Genomic DNA, 15,831 nt, shown 5'->3' with positions numbered 1-15,831 from the left:
CTTTCAGAGGATATCTGCAATTTGGTCTGCTTTCTTCCAAACGCACAGGTTTCAAGACACTAATATTTGCCCACAGTCATGGAAATGTTAGCAAGAAAGGTTTCTGGTACCCAAAGAAAGGTGTGGCCTATTTTCAAGCAAAACCCTGATATAAATATATATGTTGATGTCGCAAAAAACATTGGGCACTAAGATCACAGGCAGTCGCATATTCCTCCTTCTATCTAATGTGTGGCCTGTCCTCTCTAATCTGTGCTTTCTGCTCTTTTTCAGTGGATGAGGACGATGAATACGAGTGTGTCAGTGTCCTGAACTCCCACACACAGGATGTGAAGCATGTCATCTGGAATCCTCAGCAGGAGGTAAGGAGTGAGCAGGCCACGATGGGCTGCATCTGATGTACTTCCTTTAAATCATAGTCTTAGTCCAGAGATTAACAACCAGGTTCCTTACTTATGCCTGCCAGAACTTCACAGTTAACTCATCCCTTCAAATTTAAATCTCCGATTGTTAAAACGAGTAGTCCTTGCTCAACTGAGCGGGAGTCCTGGGGTCACAACTAGTTCGCTGCTATCAGGTGAGCACCACAGCTGGTGCACCTCACTCAAGTTCACCAGCATCCTGCATTTCACAATTAATGCACATCTCTCTTATACGCCTCAGACTTAATTTTCACAAGTTATACACCTCACTCAGTTTTGCCCCGTCCCAATTTGTGCATCTTTCTACGTTGAACCTGCCTCATACCTGAGGCCATTCCAATGTACACCACCGGCCACTCAAGAAAGCTCCAAATCCTAAACTATCAGCTGTATCCATGTAAAGCTCTCAAGACACCTTTAGACACTCCCTGACCTCTCCAAGCTGACATCCCTTCCAGAAATTCATCACAGATCCTGGGTTTAAACTTTACATCTTTTTGCTGAGCTTTCTGAAATGTTTCAGATCCACCTTAGCTCTGGCCAGCCGCCTGGAAAACGAACAGTCTAAAAGTATCACCCCATTTGCAAAGCTCAGTTGGTCAAGATGGGATTGCAACTGCTGTAGCAAGCAACTTCCGACCCCACTCTATGAATGCTTCCATTTTCTCACTAGGTAAGCAGGATTCTTGCCCCACTGTGTCCAGTTCAGTAACCAAGCAGGAGAGGCAGATAACTGGTCCCTCGTTCTTCTCTGCTGCTGTCAAACTCCCTGCTGCCTTGTCAGCTTTTCAAAGGCCCGAAATGCCCCCAGCTTCTTGACAAACAAGCGAGACGTCTTCCAAATAGTGCATGACTTCATGCAAGCCACTTTCATGCTTGCACCTCCACTCTCAGAAAGGCCTAACAAAGTAGGCAGAAGAGATTGCGCAGTGCATTGGCAAACATTTACGAAAGAAGAATACCCCTTCCTATGCAAACTCCAATAGTGGGAAGCTTTCCAGATGAACCAGCTGTAATCTACAGGCCAGTTTAATATCTGCTTTGCCCAACAATGCCACCTTACCCATCCCTCCCTCTAGATCCTCTGCACTGTCAAGCAAAGCATATGATCTTGAGCACGATTCCATATCAAAATCATGGTTAATGGAGTTGCAGTCTGGGAACGAAAAATTGCGCATTGTCCTGAGTTCCCTCCTCTCCTGTTCTGGCACTAGACCCGAAGGTGAAACCTCTTAATCTCCGCAATGGGGGAATAGCAAATAAACCCGCTACACTCCCCAAACAACACCCCTTTTGCATTTTTTCCATCAGTGCCTCTGGCATGTACTTAGCTGATTTCAAGTTGTTACCCCATGCATATTCCTTGGGCCCCTTAAAAAGTTAGCCTTCAGGGGAACCTCTGCCTCTTAGCTGGTGGATCACCACCAGTGCTGGAAGTCAATTGCCCCTCCCAGCATCACCTTCTATTACTTCACTTCTTCACCAGAGAAGAGTCTGATTCCTTAACTCCCCCATTGACATAGGTGTCCTTTCTGCCGTATTTGGTGTGCCCATAGTACTTGTCCCCTTCCCTCTGCATACACTTCAAATTTGGGTGCCCTCCACTACACTAGCTACACTCATGAACATACTTGTAACCCTTCCCAGATTTTCTGAATCCTGCATCGTACAACCAGCAAGCGTTGCTCTTTCTTGAGAACTACTGCATCCTTTCTTGCTGTGCCCCTCCATCTGAGCAGCCAAACCCAAAGTGCTGGCTACCCGGCCTATCCCAGGCCTCACTTATGATATTGACGTTTATCTTGACCCACTGGGTCTCGGGAGTCTCCTGTTTTATGCAACCTAAATTCCTGATCGTAGTAATACCAGGTATCACCATTGTGCCTGTCATGCGGTTTCAGGATCTGTCACTGATAAGAGGACAAGTCCTTTTTCAAAAATGAGAATTCCTTCCACAAATTTTGCAGCCATGATACTGAATGCTAGGCAAACACAAGGATATGATGGAGGGAATGCTAAAACTTTTCAGACACTCATCCCTAGTCACAGATCTGGGGAATCCATCATCGGTCTTTAGCTCACTTTGCCACCCCAATTCAGACCCAGCCATATGCAAATTAGTCTTGACCCTGTTCCTTATGGGAACATTCCAGCCCGAACTGCCAAGCCAGGTCTTCCCTGGACCGGAAACAAGCATCCTGGGACCGGTTTTGTGGTAACACCCCTTCTCAGCCAGGCCAGCTTGAATCCGGTGGCAACGTGAGCAAGGGAGCTAGTGTGCGCCTCAGAGGTTGGTCTGAGGGCCCACCCAGGTCTTGGCCTCTTGTGGGTAACCTTTCAGCTGGCCTTTCCCTGGCAACAAGTCCAACTTGAAAAAATACTCCAATCTCACCACTTTCTCCCTCAGCTCTTTAGCAACTTGCCTGCCCAGTAAACTGTGCTTGCCAGACTCATTCGTAGTACGTGCCGCCTCTTCCTTGCCAGGCACCTCATACCTCAGCAAGCTGATCTTGCCCTGCTGCAACACCAACCCGTTACTCACTATGTTTACTACCCTTGAACATTGGCATTTCCTCCATCCTGCTCTTTGTACCTTCCAAGGCGGCCACCCACATCTGCAGCCTCTCCATCATGCTACCTGTTCCCTCTCCCTTTTTTCACCTTTCCCTCTTCCCTGCCTCCCTCTTGCTGCCTAATACTACTCCTGGCTGATTCCCCTTTTCCTCCTAACCTAATCACCAAACTCCTCTTCCATCGCCTGGCTCCTGTTCCTGCTGATTCCACCCGCGATCATCACCAAGCAGCTATTTAATTCTGAGGTATTTCTCCTGTACCTCACTATCCTCTTTTGCTCCCCGTCCTCAGCTACTCAACCTCCTATCATGTATCCCCTGCCCACCTCTTTTATTTTCCATTTTACTTGCATGGTTCCTGTTGAATCCATATCCCTCGCCTTTCCCATCTGCCACTATCCTCTCATCCTTTGATTTTTCCTGCCTTTCATCCACCCTCCTGCCTCCTCGCCTGTTCCTGTCCTGTTTGTATGGCAGATTGCTACTGGTACTTGAGGGGCTGGAGGTAGCACGAATCATTGAATCCTGCAGATAGACAAATAGGTAGTCCAAGGGAGTACAAGAAGAGATTTATGGGTTTGGCTACCAGGTGATTGCCTGCCGCTGGGGCACAACTTTCACTAGGTCAGATTTTGAAATCCAAAAACCAAAACATTCCACAAACGTAGATGTAGGCCTACAATTTTGCATCAACCGAGGGGCAAAGATTGCCTGAATTGACAACGTCCCACAGCATAGAAAACAGACTTTAGCACTAGTGGTAATAAAATGCAGCTTTTACAAATAGTATCATCTATGTTAATCATATTGATTTATGACATAAGATGCTCAGAAATACTGAAATGGAGCACATGCAGACTTGCTTCCTTCTATGTTCCCTCTCTTAAAACCCGGACACCTGCTTATTTATGCTGAGACAGATGGTGAAAAACCAGACTGTTCAAGCAAATTCGAGGCACCTGGTCACACTATCCTTTAACTAATCCTCGTTTACCTGTCCACCCCATTACACAGAAAACTACAGCTCTCACAACACACCTGTTTGCCCATTGAAAAAAGAAAACTCAGCACTAGCCCCAGATTTCCCTAAGCAACATGTTGCTCTCTGCAGTTGATTGTGAGGAGGGACAAATAGGGGAGGGTCTGGTGGTGCCTCCTATGGTGCACTACTGTGCTCTGTGTTTCTGCCTCCATACTGCCTCAAGACCTTTGTTGTGCCACACCACACTCCCGGGGAGGGTGTGAGGGATATAGGTGTAACGATTCCTCTAAGCACCGGAGCATAGTGATCTACAAGGCGACACCACACTCAGGTTGACTTTTAGGGGCCTGCTACTCTGTGAGGGGCAGCCGGAACAAAGCAATCGTGCCACCCCCGTAGGATCTCTATACTCCCTAACAGAAATAGAAACATAATTGTGCCCCTTGGATACTGGGGATGGGGAGTTGCAGCTCAAGCTAGCAAAGTCGCCCTTCCTTACACAAGGCCCCACCCCTCTGGCTCAACATTTCCACCTCAGTGGTAATTCGTCCAGTACATGAAAGCATGGCTCTTCAAACAGTGACTTCTGACCAACTTCTGTCAGCAACCAGACCTGACCAACCTTCCCTAACACCTCCATATCTTATCCACCTCTTCCGCAACCTTCCCACATGCAACTGTCATAGAAGGGGTGAGGGCATTCAGAATGGGTGGGAGCATGGTGCTGATGGGTTGTAGTCCTCTGGAGTAGGTGTGATGGAGGCATGGGTCCGATGTGCCCTCTGGGTGGATGGACTTCATGGTGGCAGCAGGTTTTTCTGGCATGATGATGGGCCATGTGGTAAGCATTGGTTCTTTGGTTAAGATCGGCAGGGGTTTCGCGAGGTCTGTCGGGATACTTACATCCCACCAATGGTTACCAGCCAATTCAAAACACATTTCTGCCACATCCTCAATTCATTTACACTAATTCTCACCAATGCATTAAAGTCACATCTGGTAATTATTGGATCTCTGGAACCTTAGTTTGTTGAATGTGCAAGACATACCTAAATTCCTGTCGGCACCCTTGTTTTGGCTCTTAAAAATGAAACATGGATCTTAAAAATGCTCATGTGCTTCTTTGTCTCGCCCATAACCTATACTTGTAAATAGTTTGGTATGTCATGAGTGTGCAAAGGTATGGCTGAATATGTGTGAAGAAAGACATGCCTTTGTCAGAGAATGCTACTAAGCTGCTTTAGCAATTGTGTATGTATATACAACCACAACGAGAACCTCTGTGTTTAGTAATATAAATGATTAAAAATTAATATGTATGATATCTGTATAGGATATGCATATATTGTCCTGGTCAGAACCAAGACTTTCAAGGCCTATAAAGGGCTTCATGCAGTTGCACAAACAACAACCTAGAACAAGCCATAGATGTGTGCATTGCCAAGATTTGTTAGACATATTTGGCCCTCTCATAGCTATCTTAGATTTTATACAAAATACCCAACACCTATCCTTTTAGCAAACTTACTTATTAATTTAGGTTGTCCAGGAGACCCAGCCATCAAGGCAATGTACTTCTTCATAGAAAACTGTAACAGTGCCATACAAGAAAGAGCACTGGAGAAGCAGTGAAGGAGAAGGAGAGACTAACAGGTCACACTTTGTTTCACAACCTGAAAAGATAAACAGATGTGTCTTTAAGGCTTTCCGGAAGTATAGCAAGTTGGTGTTGAGTCTTATGTTATCTGGAAGACCGGTTTAGAGGCTTGGCCTGAAATATCTGGCTCATTTTCTTAAGCTTTTTCTTTTTTGTAATTTCCAAGACTACATGAGATTTTCTTCTAGTGGCTCTCTTTCCTTACTGTCAGGTGTAGTCTATCCGTCGGGTAGCTACAGAGGCCTCGATGTAAGGTGGTATATATGTTGTGTAGGAAGGTGGGGTATTATGTGGTGTGCTGGTTAGGCTTTACCGTGCAATACTCTCATAATACTCCAAAGATGGTCCTAGGATTAAGCATAATAAATCCTTAGCTCAGTCCTGGTATGGTGGCAAAAAGCAGTCAGGCTTTACTAGAGGAATCATGTGTTAAGCATTTCAGAGTACCAACATGAACAATAAGTAATTAACATGACTCAAAAGAAATCCAACACTAATTTATAAAACTAAAGCAGATTTTTAACTTAAGTTAGACACCAAAACGAAGAGATCAGATACATATAACCGGAGTTATGGATTTTAGAAGAACGCATAAATCATTGTAATTCAATACTGCAGAATGTTTGCAAGGAGGTCAAGGGGAAAAAGTGGTGGCGACAATCGGTCACTTGCAGGTCGAGTTGTGTTGAAACTAAGGAGGGTAAAGGTGATGCGGGTTCCAGAACCATGCCACGACAGTCACTTTGATTTTACCTGGCTCGAGAAGCCTGGGTGTAGGGTTGTCCTGGCTGTCCTTGGTGCTGAAGCGAGTACTGCGAGAGAGCTGGTTTTACCGCTAACACAGTGCTGTTGGGAAACAGGGTGCATAACATGGACAATGAAGTAACTGCAGACGTCGGATGAGGGTTTTGCGGAGTGCCCTCGAGGTGCAGCGTCGAGTAAAGGAAGTGGTTGCAACAAGCAGCGGCAGCGGTTAGCTCAGTATAAAGGTATTTCGATTTCTGGAGGTACTGGTGAGCATAGTAGCTGCCTGAAACTTCGTGAAGGTCAGGGCTATATTTCCCACAATGCTCTTTACCATCTACTTCTGGCCTATCACTTGGAGGGCCCTATGGTCTGTAATTCTTCGGTTCCGGTATGCTGTTTTAACCTGCGATTGCAGGGGACTAGTGCCCACCTAAACACCAGGGATTTAAAAACAGAGCCAAAACAAACAAAAGGAGGGAGTGTCCTACCCTGGCATCAAACCATATCCCCAGCCCATAAGGGGCAATAGGGTATATCTGCCCCGCTGGGGGCAGGTAGGAGGTTGGTCCCAATTGGGGAAAATGCCCCAAATCTGCCCCCCACACCTGACCCAGTGGGATAGAAAGTCTACCTGATACCAGGGATGTCGCCTTTGGGACAAAAGAAAGTGGTGTGGGTGTTGCACTCTGGCATTATCCCTCCCCCACCCCAAATTACACAAATGCCTCTTTGCTCTCCATCCTAGGGACAGATTGGGGGTTTGCCCTCAATGTGCCCCTGGTAGGTTAGAAAGCTGACTACACACCAGGGAATTCAAAATGGCACCCAAAAAAGAGGGTGTGGCCTACCCTGGCATTTAGCCATACCCCTGCCCCAGACGGGGCAGTAGTGTCTTTCAGCCCACTGAGGGCAGATAAGAGGTTTGTCCTAATTGGGGAAGAGTTCTCCAAATCTGCCCCTGGGAGGAACCTGATACCAGGGATTTTTACCTTTGGGGCAAAAGAAAGTGATGCAATGTTGCAATCTGGCACTGGCCACACCCCCACCACAAAGGGGACATGTAGGAAGCTGGCTCTGTATATATCATACAAAAGTAAGGTATAGTGTGCACAGAGTCCAGGTGATCCCCAGAGGTATATCCGAGGCTACATTAGATAATCACTGAACAGCTCTCTCTGGTAGTGTGGGCGAGCAGTTAGGCTCATCAGGAGGGTTTTTTAAGCCTTTATTGTATTCATTCAATCAAGAACTGATTACACACGCTCAGCAACAGAATCCAGACCAATGGGGTAAGTATAAAAAAGGTATGCTTAGGTTTTATTTCTAGAACCAAGCAGGACTTGTTACAGGTAGGTAAAATATACTTTCAATTGTAAAACTTTACACCGAAATTCAATTGGGAATGGATTTGCAATCGTTACAGGTTTGTATATGCTTTAAAAACTGTTTAAATTACATAAAGATCACTGTGGAATACTTTTAGGTTACATATGCCTAGATATCACACTGTGGATCCTAAAATACAATGGTAAGTAAGACCTTTTCAGGTTTCTGATAGTTACTTTTCTCTCATACAAAACGCAGGTCAACACAGACTTTTTTAGGAACAGAAAACTCGTAACATTGGTTCCTATGAGAATAAGAGTGTTAACGGTTTACAGATCAGTAAATGACTTACAAGTATGAGTTTTGGGGGTTAGGACCAAGGTTCCCCAAGGTCCAGTTAGGCACTCAAACTTCACCACCCATGGCACAGGGGTGGCTGGGTGCATAGTACAGGGGCCCAATGTTAGCCAAAGGGGCTAAGGGGGCCTTCGGTGAGGGACTGCTTTCGAACAGGCCACTCGGCTGTAGGAGCAGGGCTCCTGGGGTTAAGATCAGCACAGTAGGGGCCAATAATCAGCACAGGAGCTGCAGTGGCAAGGAGGTGGCTGGATGCAGTGTGCCAAGGAGATGCCGGGCGCAAAAAGATGCTGCACGCTCGGTCGGGGTAGCTTCAAGAAGGCAACCACTGGCTGCAGAGGTAAGTTGGGTTCTTGGGGGATGCCTGGACACCATTGGTTGGGCCACGCACGGCCATGGGGCATCGGGTCTAGGAGTGTCTTTTGGCGTCCCGTCTTCTTAACAGCTCCGGTCGGGGGGACCCTCCAGGTTGAGGCTGCAGACATTGGCTTGAAGCTTAAGTGTGGTCGGGGATCACCCGAACCCAGATCAGGATCGTTGAGGAGACCTCCTTGTGGTGTTGAGCCACTCTAATTCAGCTCATGGGCGTCGGGTGAGAGTGGTGCAGAGCCGCCTGGATCCGGGTTCTATGTTGGAAGTCCTTGCTTGAGAAAATCCAGTGATCACAGGAGACAGAGCCTGTAAGTTGAGTGCAGGGCAGGTTCTCCGGGTTCTGGAGGGCTGCTGGCTGCTGGATACGCAGGGGCTTCTGCTGTAGTCATGTCAGAGTCGGGACAGGGCGACCGGCCTTTGAAGCTTTCTCTTCTTGGATCTAGCCAGTCCTGGGGGAGGAGGCATGACACCTCTGCCCAGGATGGGCTTTGTTTCTGAAACCAGAGAGCAGAGGCTCTCTACTCAGGGATCCAGAAGCCTGTCTGGCGGTGGCAAATGGCAGGCAGCCATTCAGGAACCACACCAGGGCTGATCGTTTTTCAGGGGGCATCTCTAAGATGCCCTCTGTGTGCATTTTTCATTAAATCCCACTCTGGTATCAGTGTGGGTTTAATGTGCTGAGAAGTTTGCTACCAAACTTCCCAGATTTCAGTAGAGTCAATATGGACCTGTGAAGTCCGTAATGACCAACTCCCAGACCATATACTCTTTATGGCTTTACTGCATGTGAAAGGGAGATAGAGGACCGTGAGGAAACAGACAAACAACCCATTCCCTGGCACGTTCTCAACTCACCCGCACGCTCCTACTTTTTCTTCACAGCCCGTCACTTATGGCGGCGCTTCGAAGGGGCAGGAAGTTACACAAAACACAGAATCCAATGACGCCAATCACGTGATAAGGCTGGAACCAATCATCAAGAAGGGAGGGCCTTTTAAACCCAGGAAGCAGGAAGAATTGTTGTTGTTGTCTGGAAAAGGCCAAATCGGAGTACACGCGAGTGACCCGACATCAGAAGAGTTCCAGACAGAAAATGAAAACTCCACGCCAACTCCACGCCAAAACCAACATATTCTCTGAATAAAACTTGGAAGAGAGAAAATCCACGGGGGTTTAATCACCCGAACAGAGTATCCAGGACTTCTTCCCTTCTCTTCAAGCAAAGCGGAGAAAAAGATACGGGCGCTACTAAAGGGGTGGTGAATGTGAAAACCCTGCTCACTGATACCCTGTGGCGACAACGTGAGGCCGGCAAACCCCGAATGGAGTACTGGGTCAGGAGCACAGCCAGATACAGGGCAGAATCTTTGGTAGGCGGAAGGGGGATTCAGTCAGGAGTCTCACACCCAAGTTAGACATAGGGGCTTGGGGACTGATTTTGAGACTCTTCATTCGTTTTTTTTTTAATCATCACCGCCTCCTTCTCTGGTCTGGCTTACTTTTTTTCTTCCTTCAGTGCGTGCCTTTAGTGCTGGATTGTCAAACACCACTATTTAAACTCGTTTTGTGTTTTTTTTCGTTATTCACATTTAGCACTGATATGAAGTGAGGCAATTTAGAGCTTCACTTTAAGATTGGTAAAGTACCTTACTGTGTCATATTCTTTTCTTCTTCCAAGGGCATCCCGGAACCGCGCCACAGACTCCGCCAGGACCTAACAAAGAAAGAAAATAAGAATTGTTTTGTCTTCAGTGAACATTTAAGTTTGTCTGTATAAATAGGAGAACATAAATAAAAATACATTTCTTTACTTACCTTCTTTATCATTCGTTGTTATCACCCGCAAACCGACACTGCACTTACAATGTCTAAGAATGGACTTAGACACTGTAGGGGTACAAGTGTATATGCAACTGGCTAGTGCACCCTGCTAGAGAGGTGATCTAGGCCCCGGGCAGTGGGTTGCAGGCATGGCACAGAGGGATGAGTGCCATGTCGACTCTTCACTTTTCGCTGCACCACAACACGCAGCCTGCAATGGCAGTGTGTGGGTTTTAGGATGCAGGGTTCCTAAGGGTGGCACAATAGGTGTTGCAGCCCTTAGAGGCCTTCCCTTGTCACAGTGCCGTTGGTACCCATGGTACATTTTACAAGGGGCTAACCTGTGGCCAGAAAACACCAATTGTGGGTACAAAGGTACAGTTTTGGGAACGAACACAGAACCTGGCAACCTAATTGCCAGGTACATACGGCACATTGAGTCAAAATGCATCAGATGTCAGGCAAAAAGTGAGGGGTGTCCATGCATAAAGGGGCACTTTCCTACTGGAAAAACTGTCATTTTGCCCTCCCAGGGACAGACAGGAGGTTTGCCTCCAATTTGCCCCTGGGGGTGCAGAAAGCCCATTGTATGGAAGGAATATATATTTTTTCATAAAATAATGGAGTGGGTGTGGCCAATCCGAACATCAAGCCCCACCTTCAGACCTAAAGCCTCAACAGACTTTCTGCTCTCTCGCACACTAAAACATTCCAGCCCAATGGTAAATGAGAGTACATTTCATTCTTTTGGATTTTGTTTTTAAATATGGGCCACATGAGTAGCTAATTACCAACATCTTCCCACTTACAGTGGTGAATGGCAGCACATTTTGGGCTTGAGTAGGCTGCCACCTGGAAAAACCTACCAGACCCAGACAGTTCTGAAAACTAAACACCCGCTAGAGTCCAGGGTGGTGTACTTCATGTGGATCCCACCACATATTGTAACCACAATGTCGTACTAACCTCAAACTTTGACTGAAAACACATTTTTCCCTCACATTTCTGTGAGGAAAACGTCTGGAATCTGCAGGGAGTCACACATATCCCACCACCCAGCATTCCCCAAGTCTCCTGATAAAAACGTTACCTCACTTGTGTGGTGGGCCAAGAGACCGTGACACAAAAGGCCCTAAGCGCTATGTGGAGAGATCAGCGATTGGGCTAGCTGCGAGATTTGGGGCCATGCTCGCCCACTACCCATGGAAACCTATGAACCTCAACATTTTTTAAAACTAGATAACCAGGGGATTTCAGGGGGGTGTGCCTTGTGTGGATTCCATGAGGTTCTCTTACACACAATGCCCTGCAAACCACAAACTTAGCCGGAAATCACACATTTTCCTTACAATTCTGTGATGGAAACTTCAGGAATACGCAAAATTGCTACCACCCAGTGGTACCCCACCTATGCCTATAAAAGTATTGCAAAAGAACAATTGATGGGCAGAATGCAGAACAATGTCATACATTCACCCCAGTGCAGAGATCTGGGCCTGAATCCATAGTTTTTTTGCTGCCCATGCCATCCAGTTTGAACCCAGCCATACGCAAATCAGTCTTGACCCTGCTCCCTTTGGGAACATTCTAGCCCAAACTGCCAGGCCAGGTCCTACCTGGAATGGAAACCAGCATCCTAGGACCGGTTTAAGGGTTTCACCCCTCATCAGCCAGGCTAGCTTGAATCCAGTGACATGGAGATCACGGGACCCACGTCTGGGCATATCCATCCCACTAGAGGTGACAAATGCAAAAAGAACAATTGATGGACGTTATGTAGAACAATGTCATACATTCACCCCAGTACAGAGATGTGGGCCTAAATCCATCGTTTTTTTCCTCCCCATGCCATTCCAGTTTTAACCCAGCCGTATGCAAATCAGTCTTGACCCTGCTCCCTATGGCAACGGTCCTCCCTGGACTGGAACCAAGCTTCATAGGACTGGTTTCAGGGTTTCACCCCATATCAGCCAGGCTAGCTAGCTTGAATCCAGTAACATGGAGAGCACAAGGCCCATGCCTGGGCAGCTATCATCCCACTCGGGGTGGTAAATGCAAAAAGAACAATTGATGGACAGAATGCAAAACAATGTCATACATTCACCCCAGTACAGAGATCTGGGCCTAAATATTATAAAAATATTGTGCCACCTGTGTGTCTGGGCCTTGTGCCTGTGACCGGAATGGATCATTCCGAGGTCAATGGGAGTCCCCTCCCAAGGGCTTCAGCCATTGACCTTGGTTTGATCCATTTCTCTTCTGTAGATACTTTATGTGGAAATGTATGGAGCTGTACTAGTGCAAAAAGCCAAAAAAGGCCTCAGCACCTGAAAGAAGGCGGGGGGGGGGGGGGGAGGGTCAGCAGTTACGGGGTTACCAAGGACATTTGCATGTAAACGTCAGGTACTGGAATGGGTGCCAAATTTGCACTGACATACTCCAGCCTCCTTATGGGACAAGTGGAAGGAATCTTTCTCTGGGATAACCAATTAGACGTTTATGCAAAATACATCATTGTGTAAGTGAGCTATATTGATTGTATTTTGGTAATGTAGCTAAATCATTTTTCATCACTTTATTGAGACAGTGATCCAGATTGAAATGTACGTGTCATATCTCCAGAAACTGAATTGCTGTCTCGGGCTCGACAATCTATACCAAAGAAAACCTGAGAAGAACTCTTGCTGCCTCCTGCTACCCTAAACCTACTGTTGTCAACATCCATAAAAGAGAAATGTTACACATTAGTGGAAACTGTAGCGAAGAAGAGGACTATGTTAAAAACAGGAACTAATTACTCGACTAACCCAGGAAGGAATACGATTGGCACACAGCTAAAATACAGGAGATCACCAGAAAAGAAAATAGACTCAGTTTCTCCTTTAAGATTTGTCACAGATTCTAATGAGGGCCACGACTTAATAAGGAAACCACTACAAAAAAACACTGGTATCTACATCCGCATAACTCCTCACTTTATGGCACCATACACCAAAGACCACAGTTAAGCTTTAGAATGGCCAAAACTTTTACACATGGACCAACGAGAAAAAGGTGGATTCCGTATCTGCCTCAACTGCTCTATTTGTAAACTTAGGAACAAAAAAAAACAATTTAATGACCACAAAAGAGCCGAATACAAAATAAGACAATGGCTTGATTGCACAACATCACATTTTATTTACATCTTAAAGTGTTAATGTGAACTACGCTATGTTGGAAGCACTATTTTTCCACTGAAAATCATTATAAAGGGACATTATTCTAACATCCATAAACCTCTCCCGGAAAACCACTGTCTGATCCCAACAGCAAATATCACAAACACAACTCCAACTTCTCCTTCTTTGCAATAGAACAAATAAAGAAACTGACTATGATGCTACATAACCACAGCTAAGTTTCTCCAGAGGTACACTCCTGGTACTTCCTCCTACGATGGCATCTAGTTTACATCTTTGAGGGGCATCATTGTTGTGCGCACACATGACTGAAGAGTCACTCCGATCACTTTCTTTAAAATGGATCCTGATTGCTTCTATCATGAAGGGAATATACTTTTCAAGTATGCCAGGTAAAACCCACCTTACTTCCGTATCATTCATTTTTTACCAAGAAATGCCACTACCTTACCTTTGCGTTTTCTCTCCCTCCCACTTTTTCTAGGATTGTAATTTTAATGCTGACCTAAAAGATAGTTCTCCTCCATTTACCTCATTATTTCTGCTGTGGTTGCTCTGCAAGTTCTAGAACATCTTCCTGATATTTTGTCTCTCACTATCTAATTTTCCTTTTAATAAATACTTTTATACCTTTGTTACTTTTTACGCAGACCTGTTTTTGTAGTGCTGCGCAAGGTTGGCCTAGCTGAGGGCATGCCCTGCGTTCAAAGTCCTATGCACTCAACCCCTTCTGCACACTGCCTTCGACCAGGCCACCTACGCAACCTTTTGTGCACCTCTCGGTGCAGTGCCCTTGGCTATGTGGTGCAGGGTTGGCCACAGGCCGCATATTCAACCTCCTGTGCACCCAGTGCCCTGCACAACAGACATGCACGCGTTGGGCCCTTCATAGTGGGTTCTTGGTGTGCAGTACCTGCACTAGCAACCTTGCCACGACCCTGCTGCATATGGCCTTCAGCAGCGTATGGCCTGGCCTGTGGACAGCCCCTGCACCATCTTCTTTGCCACTGAACGAGATGTGCATGGCCTTCATGTGTATGAACTTTTGAGAGCCTGACCTTAAGTTAGGCTCTGCACCATCGCCGTACAAAGCACCATCAGAGCACTGCAGTGTCTGGCTTATAGTCCAGCCCTGAGCCATTCCCGGGATCCATATTGCTCACAGCGCGAGGTCTTTACCGTGCGTATTTGTGCTGTGAATTTATGGTATTGTTTTAATAGGTTTTGTCAGGATTTTCAAAAAAGATTTACATTTTGTTCTACTCTCAAATTTATAAATCTACAGACTTGAAGCTAGATTGACAAATCCTGCCAAACAATTTTACCTTTTCTCACTGTTGGGGGCAGAGAATGTATTTTTCTAAGTGAAGGAGCCGTCTCCCCTGTGTATATAAAAGTAGCTTTCTCAATAATCCTTCATAGCCTGCTTGACACATTTTTGTAACTCAAATTTCTCTAAGTTATCTGTAGATTTACACCAAACAAGCAAACGTATTCCTTTGAGTAAATCTCTAGTTTTATTCAAGGTTTGATGTCATTCTGTTCATCATTTCTTGTTGTAGAAGAGAACATATTTTCTTGTAGGAGTAGACATTGGAAACACAACTCTCACTTCCTTCCCATTCCACCCCTTTATTTTCCTTCCAAAGATTTAAGTAAACTAAAACACACCTTTTCAATGGAAGTGAATCCTAATAATAATTGGAGCGTGGCTTTTGCCACTATGAAATGTATGTGTCGGAAAAAGTATCATTTGACTTACATTATAGGGACATTACAAGTTACCAGAGTTTCCAAAAGTAGTCCGCCCCTCTAGTGCAAGGGTCTGTATTTTGGATCAAGGGGAGGAGTAGTTTCAGGGCTGTGTCCTGCTATTCACAATGCTGATGCCGCTTCCTGCTGGGCGGCTGATGACCCTGCCTCCCTGCTTCAAAAGTTGAGGTGTCCCATGACGGGGGACACCCACCACCAGGATCTGGGGAGGGAAACTCCCTGCCTACATCAGAGACATCAAAGACATTTCGCTGGATAAAGGAGAGACCCTTGCACTTGAGGGGCGGACTACTTTTGGAAACTCAAGAAGACTGCCGGACGGCAGAAGGGGGGACTGTAAGGAGAAAGGCCTTACATGGAGACTTGAGAAAAGGAAGATCTCCAAGGGCCTGGAACTGAGTCGGCCCCCCTGAATAAAATCTCAGGAGCAGTAGACTTCACCTTCCTGCCTTCCTCTGAAACCCCTTTCTGTGGGGGTGGAGTGCCAGCAGCCGCTTGAGCACTTCCCGGTGACCCCTCGTCACTGGCAGACTGGAAGCGCTGAACGCAACTTCTTCAAGAGCCCTGCAGACCTCGTCACGTCTCCCAGACCTCGCAACTTCAAGAGCCCTGCTGACCT

General features: G+C 46.3%; 1 protein-coding gene across 3 annotated transcripts in view; it reads left to right on the top strand.

Annotated features, from left to right (window-relative positions):
• The window catches only part of CIAO1 (cytosolic iron-sulfur assembly component 1), a 251,841-nt gene that overhangs the window by 178,195 nt on the left and 57,815 nt on the right, over positions 1 to 15,831 (top strand). For all 3 annotated transcript variants that reach the window (XM_078667004.1, XM_078667003.1, XM_078667005.1), the window contains exon 5: positions 274 to 362. In XM_078667004.1, coding sequence (XP_078523130.1) covers positions 274 to 362 — 89 coding nt within the window. The remainder of the gene's footprint in view (positions 1 to 273; positions 363 to 15,831) is intronic.

The sequence above is a fragment of the Lissotriton helveticus genome, chromosome 11 (genome assembly GCF_964261635.1).
Source record: "Lissotriton helveticus chromosome 11, aLisHel1.1, whole genome shotgun sequence".
NCBI classification, from domain to species: Eukaryota; Metazoa; Chordata; class Amphibia; order Caudata; family Salamandridae; genus Lissotriton; species Lissotriton helveticus.
This window is presented reverse-complemented; position numbering and strand designations above follow the sequence as displayed.